General features: G+C 42.4%; 1 protein-coding gene across 4 annotated transcripts; it reads right to left on the bottom strand.

Annotated features, from left to right (window-relative positions):
- Positions 1-241: 241 nt before the first annotated feature.
- On the bottom strand, positions 242-14,275 carry p2rx5 (purinergic receptor P2X, ligand-gated ion channel, 5). Of its 4 annotated transcripts, none has more exons than XM_079605753.1 (12): positions 13,870-14,275; positions 13,071-13,221; positions 12,240-12,311; positions 12,026-12,101; positions 11,737-11,821; positions 11,520-11,600; positions 3,410-3,551; positions 2,422-2,561; positions 2,082-2,175; positions 1,920-1,985; positions 1,736-1,821; positions 242-1,612 (listed from the first exon to the last, which is right to left on the bottom strand). In XM_079605753.1, exons 1-12 carry the CDS (start codon positions 14,001-14,003, stop codon positions 1,330-1,332), a joined length of 1,410 nt encoding a protein of 469 aa, XP_079461879.1. In that variant the 5' UTR covers positions 14,004-14,275; the 3' UTR covers positions 242-1,329. The 4 variants fall into 4 exon arrangements, with proteins under 4 accessions (XP_079461879.1, XP_079461881.1, XP_079461882.1 ...); XM_079605755.1 differs by having other exon boundaries at positions 13,988-14,144; XM_079605756.1 differs by lacking the exon at positions 11,520-11,600 and having other exon boundaries at positions 13,988-14,145.
- Positions 14,276-14,785: the final 510 nt, after the last annotated feature.

Here is a 14,785-nt window from a genome sequence, read left to right as displayed (position 1 = left end):
GTGTGGTTACTTGAAGTGCACTATAAAAATGAACCAGCATTTAACATGTTTTGTTATTTGAAATTTAAACTTGTGTTGCCTGTGTGTGGATAGTGTGCCAATCATGACTAGCAGTGTATAGGTTTTTTTCTGGATTTTCAATGGGTATTTTTTCAAATGATAACACTTAAATTACTGTAGTGTAGCTTGAATTAAATATTTTGGGGATTGTTACAATTCTTGTGTTAAAAAAAGTCTCATGCTCACCAAGCATACATTTATTTGAACTAAAATACAGTACAAAAAATATAGTGTGAACTTTTACAATTTTATATATTTAAAAGTGTATTTTCAGTGTCACATGATCCTTAAGAAATCATTCTAATAAGATTTGCTGCTCAAGAAACATTTCTTATCAATGTTGAAAACAGTTGTGCTTAATATTTTTGTGAAAACCGTGATGCATTTTTTTCAGGATTCCTTCAAAAAAGTATTTATTTCAAATAGAATATTCTGTAACATTATAAATGTTTTTACTGTCACTTTTTATTAGTTTAATGGATCCTTGCTGAATACAATTATTAGTTTAGTTACAAAAAAAAAACAGTAGTTCAGATCTTTCTTTTTTTAAATACATATTTGAGATTGTACTGTTTTCACATTTATTCAAAATGAAAGCAACCCAGTGACTTAAACATTGTTCTTCAAATATTTTACTATTTATTCAACCTTGGTTTGACAGTTTTTTGTGTCAGGTCTGATTTACAAGAAATTTAGTTTATTATAAATCCTTTGTAACAAAAACATCCATTGGCTTGTAAAACACTACACTCTATAAAAGATGGTTCTTTACACATAGTAACAGTTCTATTTAGAACCATATCGTCATGAAGAACACCTTGCTGAAATGGTTCCTTGGGTTAGAGTTTAAGGGTTCTTCCTGCCTTGTTGTTTTTCAAATCTGTAACTGTCAAAGCCTCCTTATTACTGGTTTTCTGGAGCTCAGCCATTCAATTACATAGACTGTCAGCACACTCTCAACAGGTAAATGGTTTTTTTCTTAAAATGTCTTTACATTTTAACTTAATTTGTAACTGGTTTCCTACCAATCTTGTCTTTTTCTCTGTTTAGTTTAACAGAACATGTAATTGTGACCAGCTCTGTTCTGTCTGAAGAACCCAAATTGGGTACTGTTTAGAACCATTTTAAGAGTGGGTATGACATTTAGTAATTTTACATTTAGTCATTTGACTAAATGTCATTTGTCATATGACTGAGCACAGACCCGTAACAACTCCCTTCATACATCCACAGTAAATCCAATGGGATTCAGCGTCACAGAAAAATCCTCTACTGGTTGCGTGGTGTTCTCAAAGTTGAAACAGGAGAAATGGTCTGTTTTTCTGTCCTGAATGACACTGTAGCCTGTGGCTTTCTCTCAGGACTGTGAGTTTTGAGCGCTGAGCTTGTGGGCTGGATCTGTTTCTCTGGGCTGTTATTGGGCTGAGATGACACTGATGTCAATGGCTGCATCTCTGTTTCCTGTTTCTCCTCCCTCTTGTGTCGCCCATCTTGTCGACGATGAACGTGGTGTCTTGCATGCTTTCTCTCTCTGTGCTTTCCCGATTGTTTTCTAGAGGTGCAAATAGTATGAATGGAAACCATATGTAAATAATAACAAATCCACTGCAGTTAAACTGTTTAAAAAGCACATAACACATTGGTACATCATATGAAATCACGAGTATAATCTTACTTTGTGATTGCCTCGAATTTTGTCTCTCTGTAGATGGAGCTTTTGCTCATCATGTAGAGCAGAATCATGTCACAGACAAAAACCCCCTGTGGAATGAGATGAGGACCGATCACACAAGAGTCTGAGAAACATCTTTTATTAACAACCATTAGTGACACTGTGGGGAACTAGCTTATATACTCACAGCACCCATTAAAGCAAGTCCAGAGCCAATGTTGATCACTGTAGGAATGATACTGAATTTCCCAGCCTAGAAAACAAATAAGCTGGCAAAGTAAATACCATATTTTTACTATTTCACCATGACCTCAACAACAGGAATCTGTAATCATTTTGATTCTCTTACCTTTCCATTCACTAATATATCAATGCGAATGCCATACACTTTAAATAGATTCCGATAGGTTTGACCTGCAGCATCACTGTAGTATCGAGCAAATCTAGAAAATGAGGGAAACATGTCAGCCAGTGAAATGATACAGTTCTCACCATCAAAATGCTTTGAAAGAAAAGTAAAGGTGGTGAATATTGTGATTATAGAAAACTAGTCCCTCAGAAATGCTCTCTGTTAATGAATCATTTTGTATGGTCAAGTTTGCTGACATGTTTTAGTGGGTGGAGTTTTGGTGAAAGGCTGTGTGGTAAGCAAAATCAATAAATCCCAAATTAATAAATCAGAGCTATACCTAAAGTTGTAACCAGAGGTGACAGAGGGCTGTGACTTGTCAGAGGAATCCAAGCGTGTGAAGCTATATTCAGGGTTACACTGAGATTCATCTTTATCCAAATCACAATTCCACTCGATTCCTACTGCAATTGAACCACCCTGTGTGTGTGTATGAAAGAAAAGAAAACATAACAATAACATTATCATCTTATTAAAATTACACTGTGTGCCAAATATGGTGCATCATGATATTCTTTTGCAGTTTGGGGAGTTTACTGTTTCAATCAAAGTTTTATTTATTTATTTATTTTGCATAGAAAAATTAAATATGCTTAATCCATAAAGTGCCAGATGACACTTTTGCTGGAAAATGATGGCATGGAGTGCAAACTGTTTATAATTTCAACCCATTCTAAATTATGCTTCTAACATTATCACAGTTCACTGTTTTGCTTGTGATATTTTGTTAGCCTATATTTAAATTATCTAGCAGACACATAAGGGCCTGGTTTCACAGACAGGGCTTAGATAAAGCCAGGATTAGGCCTTAGTTCAAATAGGACAAAGCTTTTATAAACGTGCCTTAGAAAAAAGAAAAAACACTACTGGTGTGCATCTTGAGACAAAACAATGGCACTGATATATTTTAAGATTTATCAGTACAAGTTGCTTTCAGTTAAAACAGCTCAAACATGCATTTTAGTCGGAGACTGGGCTGAAGCCTTGTCTGTGAAACTGAGAGAAGATGTTCAAACATATTTAAGTGTGGCTCAAGTGTCCAAATACTTTTTGGGGTGCCTGGATCAACCTCTTGATATTATTGGTACGAGTAGCTTTTACAAAAATCCCAAAATCATGCACTAAAAAAGAAGCTTGTCTCAATGTAGACAAGTTAGGATATGATCTCTATTTGCTTATACACTCAGCTGCTGCTTGAACATCAACCATGTGTTTACAATGTTGAAGACTTGCTTGTTTTAACTTGTCATGTCGTTTGAAGCACTTGCCTTTGTTGCCAAGTTCTGGAAATTGTATCCAGTCCAGTTAATCACATCTCCCACAAGAAAGATGGGACAATAGGGATGATGGTCCTTGTCATATCTGCATGTCTTGAGGTATGTGCTGTTGGTGGTAGGCAGGACGTTCGATCTTGAGAAGAGAGAAAAGGAAAAAGGGGCGAAACATTATTTAATATATATGATGACATTGACACGATCATGCAGAATCATGAGATCATATGTAAGGACAGACGAACAACTGTCAGCCTGTCACTGAAATGGGCTGAGCACAGGATATCAAGACAGTAAGTCTCAGTGTATGCACCACACGCTGCGTTGGTATAAATAGAGATGAGTAAGCGTCAGATATTCAGAGCAGCTTGTGCTGTCGTGCTGTGCCATCAGTATCCAAACATAACACTTTACTGTGTGCAAGCAGGTCTACTCTTTTTATTTTTAGGACTACAAACTTTTTATAAAGCATTTGGTTTTGCTGGTTTTCTGTTTTTTTAGTATGTGGCTTTGACTCAGTGAGGAATTACTCTATTTCTGGTAAAAAGAAAAAAAAACAAGGCGGAATTGCAATACGGTAGTGCTCAGAATCCTGAGCACATGAGCTAATCCAAACTATGGGCTCTTTAAATAACTGCTTGCCAGATGTCACTTTGCTTTTGAGCCACAGAAATAATCCTACACTTATGAGTGAACCATGAACTTTCTTATTCAGCATGAGTTTGAAATGACAACAGAACATCCTGTGCTGACAGAGAAACAATCCTGTTCAACTGCAGCACGAAAACAGTCCAAACAAATATGTTTATGAGGTTAAGATACTAGGTTCATGTTACTCAGCTGGTGTCCATAACTCACAAACTAAAATTGCTAGATTGAATCTACAGATTTTACGAGAAAGGGCTTTAGCAGTATCCTTTTTGGGGGGGAGAGAGATTTTATGCATGTTCCCTTTCGAGAACGGTCACTTCGTATTGTGTAGCTAATACGCAGTGGGGAAACTCCTTTCCTCGAGAAATTACATTTACATTTATGCATTTGGTAGACGCTTTTATCCAAAGCGACTTACATTGCATTCAAGGTACACATTTTACATTTTGTTAGTTTTGTCAAAGAAATATTGAAGCAAATAATTTAAAACGCAGTGCAGCTGCACAGCGAACACAGCAGAGAGTCTACAGTAGTAGTCGCCCATTGGCTGTGCTGCGGTCTCCTCGGCTGTGAATCGCTCCTGGTGTGCGCCTGGCAAATCCGCCGTTATAATAGCAATCCGCGTTGGAACAAGCAACCCTGCTCTTAAAGGGAATGTGAGAGGACGCTCTGATTGGTTTATTTCACGTTACGCCCAAACCACACCTATGAATAATGAAGCTACTTCAGACCAACCCCTTTTAGATTTGCGCCAGGCGCAAGAGGCATTTATCCCGCCGGGAAAATAGCAACAGCGCCCAAGACCCGACCACAAAGTTACTTGCGCTTTGCGCTTTGACACTTGCGTTTCAGATCGTTAAAATAGGGCCCATTATCTGCTATTTTGGCCAAAATGGGCTTAGGCCATTTCTGTTTCCGCTTGGCGCCAAGTCACTTGATTGGGTCGCGCGTCAGAGGCGCTTGGCCATAGGATGTGCAGTTGACCGACGTTCTCGTCAGGGCCGTAAAACACAGAGAAGTGACATTGGGGATGATGGGAGAAACCCACCCAAATTAGCTTCGGTTAAACAGGCGTATAATTTGGGTAAATGTGATTTTTTTCACATCTTCACGGACACAACAATGATTTCCCTCGTGTGTTAATATTTTTCCTTGTAATAATGTATGATTTGCAAAAATGAAAACTGCTGCGTCTGTTTATATTCGAGAATCAAAGTGTATGCGCGTTAACACGCTACATTGTGGCCAAGCAAGCGCCCTTAAAATACCATATGACTAACGGGCAACGTGCCACTGTCTTTAGACTGGGTTTTTCCTGGTCACTGGGGTAATTGCTTTCTAAAACTGGAAAATAGCACCAGGGAACTTTTGCGCCGGAACACGCCTCCTCTTTGACTCTTCACGTCTACTCCTCTGAAGCCTTCGCCGTGGAAACAAGCCAAACAGCTAGAGCGAGCCTTGAATACAGCGGACAGCACCTTCAACTCACCTCGAAGCCGCTTCTCTTCTGTCGCTGCTTCCCTGAGGCCATCCGGCTAGAAACGCTTATATCCTTTTCTGCTACCGTTGTTCCAAATGCCTCGCTCCTTGTGCGGATCTCGTCTACACGAGGAAGACGGGCACACGAAGTGCGCCACATGCCTGGGACCCTCCCACGCTGATGATGCACTCTCTGCCCACTCACTGCGAGAGCCTGCCCATCTCAATGCGGCTAGCTCTCTTTCGAGACGGCGACACCGCTCCCCCTGCACTTCCCTTCCAGGCACTACTTAAGCCGCGGAAGAAGAAGCGCCGCAGCCAACGGCAGCCCGAACACATGGAAATAAGCGAGCCCACGCTGGCCACGTCCCCGCGTGCCTCGCTTTCTCCATCTCAGTCTCCTTCGCCAGTCCTGTTCAGCGCCCCTCCCTTCAAGCGGCAGGTCTCGTCTCCTTCGGCGGATCAGACGAAGAACACGACAACAGCCTCTCCATTGCCGTGTCTGTGGAAGAGTGGTCAGGCTCGGTTGACCCCGCCCTCTCACAGTCTGGTGCTAGCGCTGCTGCTACCAGAACTAATTCGGACGGCGAGATGCTGCGCATGGCCTCGCCTGAGGAGAATGGCCTCGCCTGAGGAGCCACCTAGGAGCCGGCTGGATGGATGGTTTTTGCCAGGTCGCCAGCAGGCCCCCCGTTACAAGCCAGCGACTTTCTTCCCTGAGGTCCACGATGAACTCACGAAGTCATGGCTCGCCATACTCAGCACGCATGAGCGCTTCCGCTACGCTTTCCTCTGTTGGCGGCACAGCGGAAAAGGGTTATGAGAAGCTACCACCGCTCGAGGAAGCAGTCGCCGCACATCTATGCCTGACCACTGGTGCTGGCTGGAGATGTAGAGCGGTACCTCGCCGTGCTTGAGCACCAACTGTGGCTGAACCTCACGGACACCAAGGAGGCGAATAAGACGGCTTTCCTCAACTCACCTATCTCCACTTATCTCACCTTGTCTTCACAAGCTATGAAACACTAAGCAGTCCAGCTCTGCCTCGAGCCACCACAAGAGCACGCTCCTTGGGTCTCTCAGCCCCGCCCTGCGGCTGATACCCGTCATCGCTCAAGATCAGCTAAGCGCTACCCGCTGCCCGGCACCAGGCCCCCCGACCCCACATTGTGTTGGACCCTGAGCCGCCAAAGCCCTCCTAGCCACAGGAGGAAAGAGAGAGGGTCCGACTCTAGCTCTAGTTGGACTGCCCTCGAAAAGAGCGCATCTAGTTCTCACAGCTCCCTGTTCAGCTCAGGCGGCTGGAGATTTTCATACCGTTGCACTCCGCGCCCCTACAAAAAAAAAAAAAAAAACGCGGCGACCCAAATAAAGCACAAAATGAGTATGTTTCAAACACACAACACCCGGGTAATAAGTCCCCCTTCACTAGGCGGCCCTCCTCAGTTGTCACTCTATTTCTGTGTCTGGCCTGTCACAACCCAAAAGAGAAAATGTGCACAAAACAAAACACAAGGGTATTAGGTCCCCCTATGCTAGGCGGCCCAGACCCAATGTATATTCAATCCCTAGCCACAAGGGCCCAGGCCTGGCAACCCATCCCCGAAGTGTCGAACTGGGTATTGAACATTATAAAGCGAGGCTACTCGCTCCAATTCGCTTGCAGACCCCCGGTTTCAGGCGGTCGTCGAGACCTCGGTGAGAAGCAACGTTCTCGGTGAGAAGCAACGAAGTGCAAAATTAGCTAGCAAAAGGGGCGATAGAATTAGTACCCCCCGTGCTGAGCCGGTCAGGGTTTTACAGCCGTTACTTTCTTGTACCAAAGAAAGACGGTGGCACCTGCCCCATTTTAGATCTGAAAAAAGCTCTCATGAGACGGCCATTCAGAATGATAACTACCAAACAAATCCTTGCGCATGTTCACCTGGGGGATTGTTTTTTTTTTACGGTGGATCTGAAAGATGCTTACTTTCACATTCAGATAGCGCCCAATCACAGGCCATTCTTGAGATTCACCTTCGAGGGGTAGGCTTATCAATACACGGTCCTACTGTTCGGTCTGTACCTCGTACTTTCACGAAGTGCCTGGATGCAGCGCTTTCTCCCCTGAGGCAACAGGGACTGCGCGTGGTGAACTCGACGATTGGCTCGTTATGTCTCAGTCAAAGACCGAATTATTGACACACAGATCCATGCCCCTCAGCCATTTGGAATGCCTGGGGCTCAGGATACATTTTTAAGAACGTAATCTTTCTGGGCACAGTTATCGACTCTACAATGATGAGAGCACGGCTCACACCAGAGCACGCTCTCTCTATACAACAGCTGATAACCTCTGGTTCCCTGGAAAGCCCAGAACTGGTACCAGTCGGGTGTAATTGTGGGTGTGGCCTCCAGGAGGAAGGTCATTTTCACAGACGCATCCAACCAGGGTTGGGGAGCTGGCCTCTGGTTGAGCCCGGAGAAGAGCTTGCATATCAACTGCCTGGAAATGAGAGCAGTTTGGTTGGTCCTGAACGCATTTCTACCAGACCTCAGGGGACACCACGTCTTAGGCCCCGTTTACACGTACATGGTTATTTTGAAAAACGGAGACATTTCCCTTCGGTTGTGCCCCTCGTTTACACGCAAACGGAGAATTCTCTTCTGAAAACGATTCTTTCTAAAAACTCCGGCCAGAGTGGAGATTTTGGAAACTCCGTTTGCATGTAAACTGAGAAAAACTGAGTTTTAGGCAGTTGACGTCACAGTATGCGACAGAACTTGCACTGCGTCAAAAGTGCGACCTATATTTCGGGATTCTGATTGGCTAACGTGGGCTTGAGCTTCTCGTTACACTGCCACCTATAGGTTTGGCATGCTCTTGACGGCATGTACACGGGTTCGTGTAAACGAACACTTTTCTGAAAATGGAGAGGGTGAAATGTCCGTTTATGAAAATAACAGGCCACGTGTAAACGTAGCCTTAGTCTGCTCGAACAACATGTTAGTGGTGTCCTATATAAATCGCCAGGGTTGCTTCAGATCAGGCAACCTGTATGTCATAGCCAGAAATCTCCTCCTTTGGTCGCATGCCAACCTGCGCTCTCTGAGAGCTACTCATGTCCCGGGAGTCCAAAATTTGGGTGTGGACATGCTAACCAGAAACAACACTCCCCCAGGCGAGTGGTCTCTCAACCCACAGACGGTTCGTCTGATATGGAGTGTATTCGGCAAGGCAGAGGTCGACCTCTTCGCCTCGAAAAACAACACTCATTGCGCAACATTCTTTTCGAAGAACAGGGACGCGCTGCCCCCTTCCTGGCCCAGACGCCCTCTATATGCGTTCCTGCCAGTCTCTATGATCCCTCATGTCATCAGACGGATCAAGGAGAGCAGATGCTCCCTGGCCAGTGCCAATGAGGAAAGATCTCCTTGCACATGCGAACGGGACGATTTGGCACCCTCGCCCCGACTTATGGGCCCGTCAACGGGTATCCTGGGACCTCCCAGAAAAGGTCTTGAATATCATCACTGAGGCTAGAGCACCGTCTACCAGGCGCCTCTATGCTCTGAAGTGGTCAGTATTTACTGGCTGGTGCTCAGCCAGGGACCTCAAGCCCAAGTCATGCGAAGTGTCACTGGTACTCTCCTTCCTGCCTTTTGGATGCGGGTCGCTCCCCACCCACGCTCAAACTGTATGCGTCAGCCATAGCAGCTTACCATGCTCCTGTGGCTGGCCAGTCACTGGGGAGAAACGACCTCATTGTTCGTTTCCTCAAAGGAGACAGGAGGATGAACCCCCCCAGGTCACCTACTATACCGGCATGGAACCTTTCCACGGTCTTTGGGGCCCTGAAGGGCCCTCAGTTCGAACCGCTACAGTCGGTTGATCTCAAACCACTTTCGCTGAAGACTGCGCTGCTGCGGGCCCTGGCATCTGTCAAGCGAGTGGGAGATTTGCAGGCCCTCTCGGTGAGCCCTTCCTGCCTGGAATTTGGGACAGGTGACTCCAGGGTCACTCTCAAGCCAAGTCATGGTCATGTACCTAAGGTGCTCTCAACTCCGTTCAGAGCTCAGGTTATTACATTATCAGCACTTCGACCCTCGGAAAACGATGGGGAGGCTAATTTGCTCTGTCCTGTCAGAGCTCTAAAAGTCTACTTGAAGCCTTCTGCGCCCTTTAGGCAGTCAGAACAGCTCTTTATTTGTTTCGGCGGTCGCACCAAAGGGTTACCGATCACTAAGCAGAGACAGTCTAGATGGATAGTGGACGCCATTTCTCTGGCATACGCCTCTGTGGGCCAGGTTTGTCCCATAGGCGCTAGAGCTCACTCTACAAGAGGCATGGCCTTTTTGTGGGCTTGGTCCAGTGGTGTGCCAATTCATGACATTTGTGCGGCGGCCGGTTGGTCCTCACAGTCCACATGGTGTCAGGTTGTATCAGTATAAGATGTTACTGTCCATAAGCACCAAGTTGTCCTAGGACTGTTATAAGTGAGCATGGTTCATGCCCCAGCCCCTTATTATGAAACCCGACTCAGGTCTGGTTATGTCACTTATTTTGGGGAATTTTATTATGGCTTGTTTCTGTGAGCCTCGGGGTCTCCCTAGGCTCCAGTTGTACAGCCAGTTGCTAATGGTGTGGCATTTTACATTGTGTCCCCACTGCGTATTAGCTACGCTAAACGAAGTGACCGTTCTCAAAAGGGAACGTACTCGGTTACTAACATAACCCCGGTTCCCTGAGAGTAAGGGAACGAGTATTGCGTAGCCTGCCGCACTATTGCAATCTGTCAGGATTTGTCGCTTCAGTCGATTTAAACCTGCTATTTTGGCCAAAATGGGCTCTCTTTATAGGCTTAGGCCATACCCATTTAGGCGCGCTCTGACATGCTTGGCGCCAAGTCTCTTGATTGGGTCGCGTGCCAATGGGCGAGCTTGACGCTCTGCTGTGTTCGCTATGCAGCTGCACTGCGTTTTAAATTTATTTGCTTCAATATTTCTTGAGGAAAGGAGTTTCCTCACTGCATATTAGCTACGCAATACTCGTTCCCTTACTCTCAGGGAACCGAGGTTACGTTAGTAACAGAGTACGTTATTGTTGCTCAATCTAAAACTCTGATGGTGCTTTGCAAAGGAAATAACATGCAAAACATTAATCCGTAGAAAACCTAGTTGAAAAGCTTTAAAAAGACTATTGGAGGTTAGTTCAGTTCTGTCAACAGCGTATGTGGCATGCACACGAGCATAAAGGGGGTCACACAAGAGAAGCTCAGCACAGCGCCGCGTCGCGTCTAGGACAACTCGAGGTATCGCACACAGGACGCGCACTTTCTCAGTTTATGGCCAGCAATATTGTTATGTTTAAGGACATTATGGAATTAAGATAATGTCTGTACTATATTATGATTGTACTGTACAATTAAATACAATCGTTGCTAAGTCTGCAGTTTGAACACTTTACCTCAGAGCGTCCGTTAACTGAATGAATTTGAGAATATCACCTGAAAATCCGATAACATCCGCTATTTTCATTCAAACAGCTGATTTCTGTGAATGAATGTAAAACTAAATGTATATTGCAGCACAGAGTGAAGTCTGTATACATTAATGACGATTTGAGACAAATAAATGTAAATTTAATATAATGATTTAAATGGCGCTCTGTGTGGCGCGGCAGGATTTTGAACACGGTCCTGAGCCGTTGCTGGGCGCCTCGGACAGACGCCGAATGGCGTTGTCGGTGTGTGTTCACTCATAGAGAATAATGTGTTCGAATTTTTAAGACACGGCGCTGCGCTTCTCGTCCGGTGTGCGACCCCCTTTAAACTGAATGCATTACAAGTTCCAATCACTTGTTAGATTATAAATGCATTTGCAATTAGTGGCATTTATGTCTGAGCATGCTATTTAGATTTTGAAAAGTGAGAAAAGTTATTCTATTGGCTTTAATCCAAAAATAAACACTGACATGATGGCTCTAGGCTTCACTTACTTGGAGAAGGCAAATTTTGGAAACTTGATGAAGTTCTTTACAAAGACTGTGAAGTTTTCTGCCTTTGCCAGCATGGGCTCCCTGTTGCAACATTTGGCACATAACAGGTACAACACTAATATGTTTTTCTTTTATTTTTTTTAAATAGTTTCATGCAGGCATGAATAAGGAATCATATTGCAAATACTGCAACTGGTACAAAAAACTGTTCTCTTACGTTGGTGTGCGCCCATGCTCAACAGGGCACCATCCTTGAATCTCACAGGTTCCTGTGTTGTTTAGACAGCGGCCTGTCTTCACTCCTGAATAAACAACAGTAAAATGTAGTCCCTTTAAGGCTCGGAATTTTAAACATACTAGTAGGTCGTTGTATAAAACAATGTAACATCATTTTTTTTCTGAACAAGAACTTTGCACTTTCACAAAGGTTTTCCTTTTATGTAAATTCACGAGTACAGTCATAAGGGAACAAAAGGCTTGGTATTTCATGCAGGTTTTGTGCTTACCATGGCCTGCTATAACAGTTTCCCCTTCCACACATTCACTGTTATTAGTACAAAAACCATCTGGCACTTTAGGACTCTGAAATAAGTAGAATAAAGTGAACACATACAACAAACTCAGTGGTTTTAAAATGTACAGAGAGCAAAAACTCCTCAAACTTCTATATGAATACAGCTCTCTAATAAAACAAAAATAAAACAACAACCTGTCTCTTACCTCAGGGCAGAAACCCAGTCTTTGGTTTGGTGTCACTAGGTAATTTGTCACAATAAAGAAGACCCTGTCCCCCTGTTAAAAATAATTGATGATATATTCTTACATAAAACATTTTCAACAGCAAATTAATGGAATGTGATTCTCTCGCTTCAACACTGAACCAACAAGCTTCACAATAAGGCTTTAGTACATAAATTCATTATCTGATAAAAGGAGAATTTTTTTTGTTGTTGCATCTAATAAAATCCCAAGGGAATGAGCTTCCAAGGCAAAAGCTTTAAATAAAAACTAGACTCCCCAAAAGCTACCTGTGGCATATTTGATCCAGCATATTTTGTTGTCAAAGCTTCAAAGTCATTAATAAACATTATGAAGGCTGCACTTTTCTGCAAACACAGTTTTCAAAAGCATAGGGGGACTGAATTGGAATTTAAGGCTTCGGTTTGATTAATTCTAAACTGAAATAAATGGTGAAAAATATTAAAGACTTTAAATAAATATCCCTCTATCAGCATCTGTAAGATTCAACTGTTCAGAATTAATTTAAACACAATTATGACAAAAAAAAACAGCTACTCATTTAGAGGACATGTAGATTAAAATTGATTTTCCATTATGTAACATTATAAACACAATGAATGTTTACGGTTTAAATTCTTAGCAAACAATGTGTATGTCACGTCATTATAGTTATCTCCATAATCTAACAGATAAAATGGAGATCGTTTTAAAGAAAGTCTATAAACAGAGTACATTTGGTTTACAAATTATACATTTTACAAAAAAATTAATTTCTTTTGAAGCAAATATACAGGTAAGAAGCGGATTTACTTGTGGAGGGATGACATAGTCCTCTGCACCCCATAGCTGCAGACCAAACTGAGAGCTGTTGGTGAAATCTACACCCTTGAGTTTGGTGATCACAGAACTCTGGATGGCTTCCTCAGTCTCCTGATATCCTTTTTTCCAAATAAAAACCCACCTTTAAGCGGACACACAAATAAAATAAAATAAATAACAGGTATAACTACAATTTACATGGTAAGAAATATAAAAAGTCATTTTAAAGGTTATTTAGGGTTTGTGTGATAGGCTACATAGAGCAATCCGCATTCATTTAAGTTTTTATAATAGTTATTTTTTTGGTAAGGACAAGAATAAAGCAGCTTTAAATGGCGTTACGCGGGCTGGTGCTTTTGTGGGTAACATTTGGCCACAGCACAGGTCATCTTACATTCAGCACCTTTTGCAGCAGTTCCATGGTGTATGAAGCCCAAAAAGCACGTAAAAGAATTAGGAAGAAACGTTTGTCTGGTTCTAATAAATCCATGGACTAAATGGTGATTACGAATCTAAATAAATCAAAACAGAAGTCTTTTTTACTTCATAGTGCAATGGTTTCAGTCTTATAGGCTAACGTGATATAAATAACATCCGAGACGTGGTGCGTTAACTGCCGGCTTATAATCGGTTTGATTAAATTAATATAGTACAGTGACCAATGTGAGCATAAACAAACACCTAACGACCTTTTAAAACATTTACTTTTGAAGATTAAATAATCTAAAAACTGACCGTGCACGCTTTCTCACCGCAACGTCTAGATTATTTAGAGAAGCAAGACACCTACCCGATCAGATATCCAATCACCGCCAGCTGAAACAGTCTGAACAGAACTCCGATCTTTTTGTTTTTAGCGATGACAAATTTCTCAGTCTTGTAATCGAGTAGAGAGAAGAAAAAGTTACCCCAGCTCTGAGCCATGTTCCTGTGTCATTGACGGCCTCGACAGCTGTCAACTGCTCTGCGCTGACGACTGTAACAGTTCTTCCCCCTAAAACATTCGTCGAAACTTTTTTATTTGTTTTCTCCTTTTGTTCCGGATATATTTATTTATTTTGTCAACATTTCTATCAATGAATTTAACTGATGCGATCAATAAATAAGGGCTAACAAGGTTTTTAAGGACGAATCTAAAGTAACGTAGGAGCTTTCTGCTAGCTTACTCAGCAGATAGCCTTTCCATATTTAATGGTGGCAACACTTATGAGGTCCAATTTGTTTACATTTGTTTACATTAGTAGTAAATATTTTTACACATGTTTAATCTAGGTTTATATTCATTGTGTTAATTTAAGTAGAAAAATTGACATATCCTATTAATAATTAAGGAATATTATTTATGAATTCATAATGAATAATAAATTGACAGAGATTAATAAATGCAGTGAATAAATTCATTATACCTCATTAAGTAATGTTATGGAATTTAAACTTGTATGCTATAACTGTTTCCATTTATCAGCTGTTTATGCCGCGTGTTTGGACGAGGCTTCATTCATTTCCATGACCTTTCCGGTCGTTACAAGGATTTATTTTTAGAAATAATTGTATATAGGCCTACTGCGCTTCCCATATGTGAAATAGCAACTTTGAATAATATATTTTAACGATGTATAGTGCACAAATGTCAAAAGACACTAAAAATACATTCTGCTTGTTAGCGAGCATTGTTCTAATCTCTACACAAACATAGTAAAAAAAAA

The sequence above is a fragment of the Phoxinus phoxinus genome, assembly GCF_949152265.1.
Source record: "Phoxinus phoxinus genome assembly, chromosome: 3".
Classification (NCBI taxonomy): domain Eukaryota; kingdom Metazoa; phylum Chordata; class Actinopteri; order Cypriniformes; family Leuciscidae; genus Phoxinus; species Phoxinus phoxinus.
The sequence above is the reverse complement of the archived record's forward strand: the minus strand, read 5'-3'. Positions and strand labels throughout refer to the sequence as shown.

Excerpts from the sequence above, each read along its gene's own strand:
- p2rx5 (XM_079605753.1), bottom strand. The coding sequence starts at position 14,003 with ATGGCTCAGAGCTGGGGTAACTTTTTCTTCTCTCTACTCGATTACAAG. Across the intron at positions 2,176-2,421 it reads ACCTCTGGTTACAACTTTAG|ATTTGCTCGATACTACAGTG; the intron begins GTATAGCTCTGA and ends CTCATTTTCTAG. Across the intron at positions 1,986-2,081 it reads ATATATTAGTGAATGGAAAG|GCTGGGAAATTCAGTATCAT; the intron begins GTAAGAGAATCA and ends TTTGTTTTCTAG.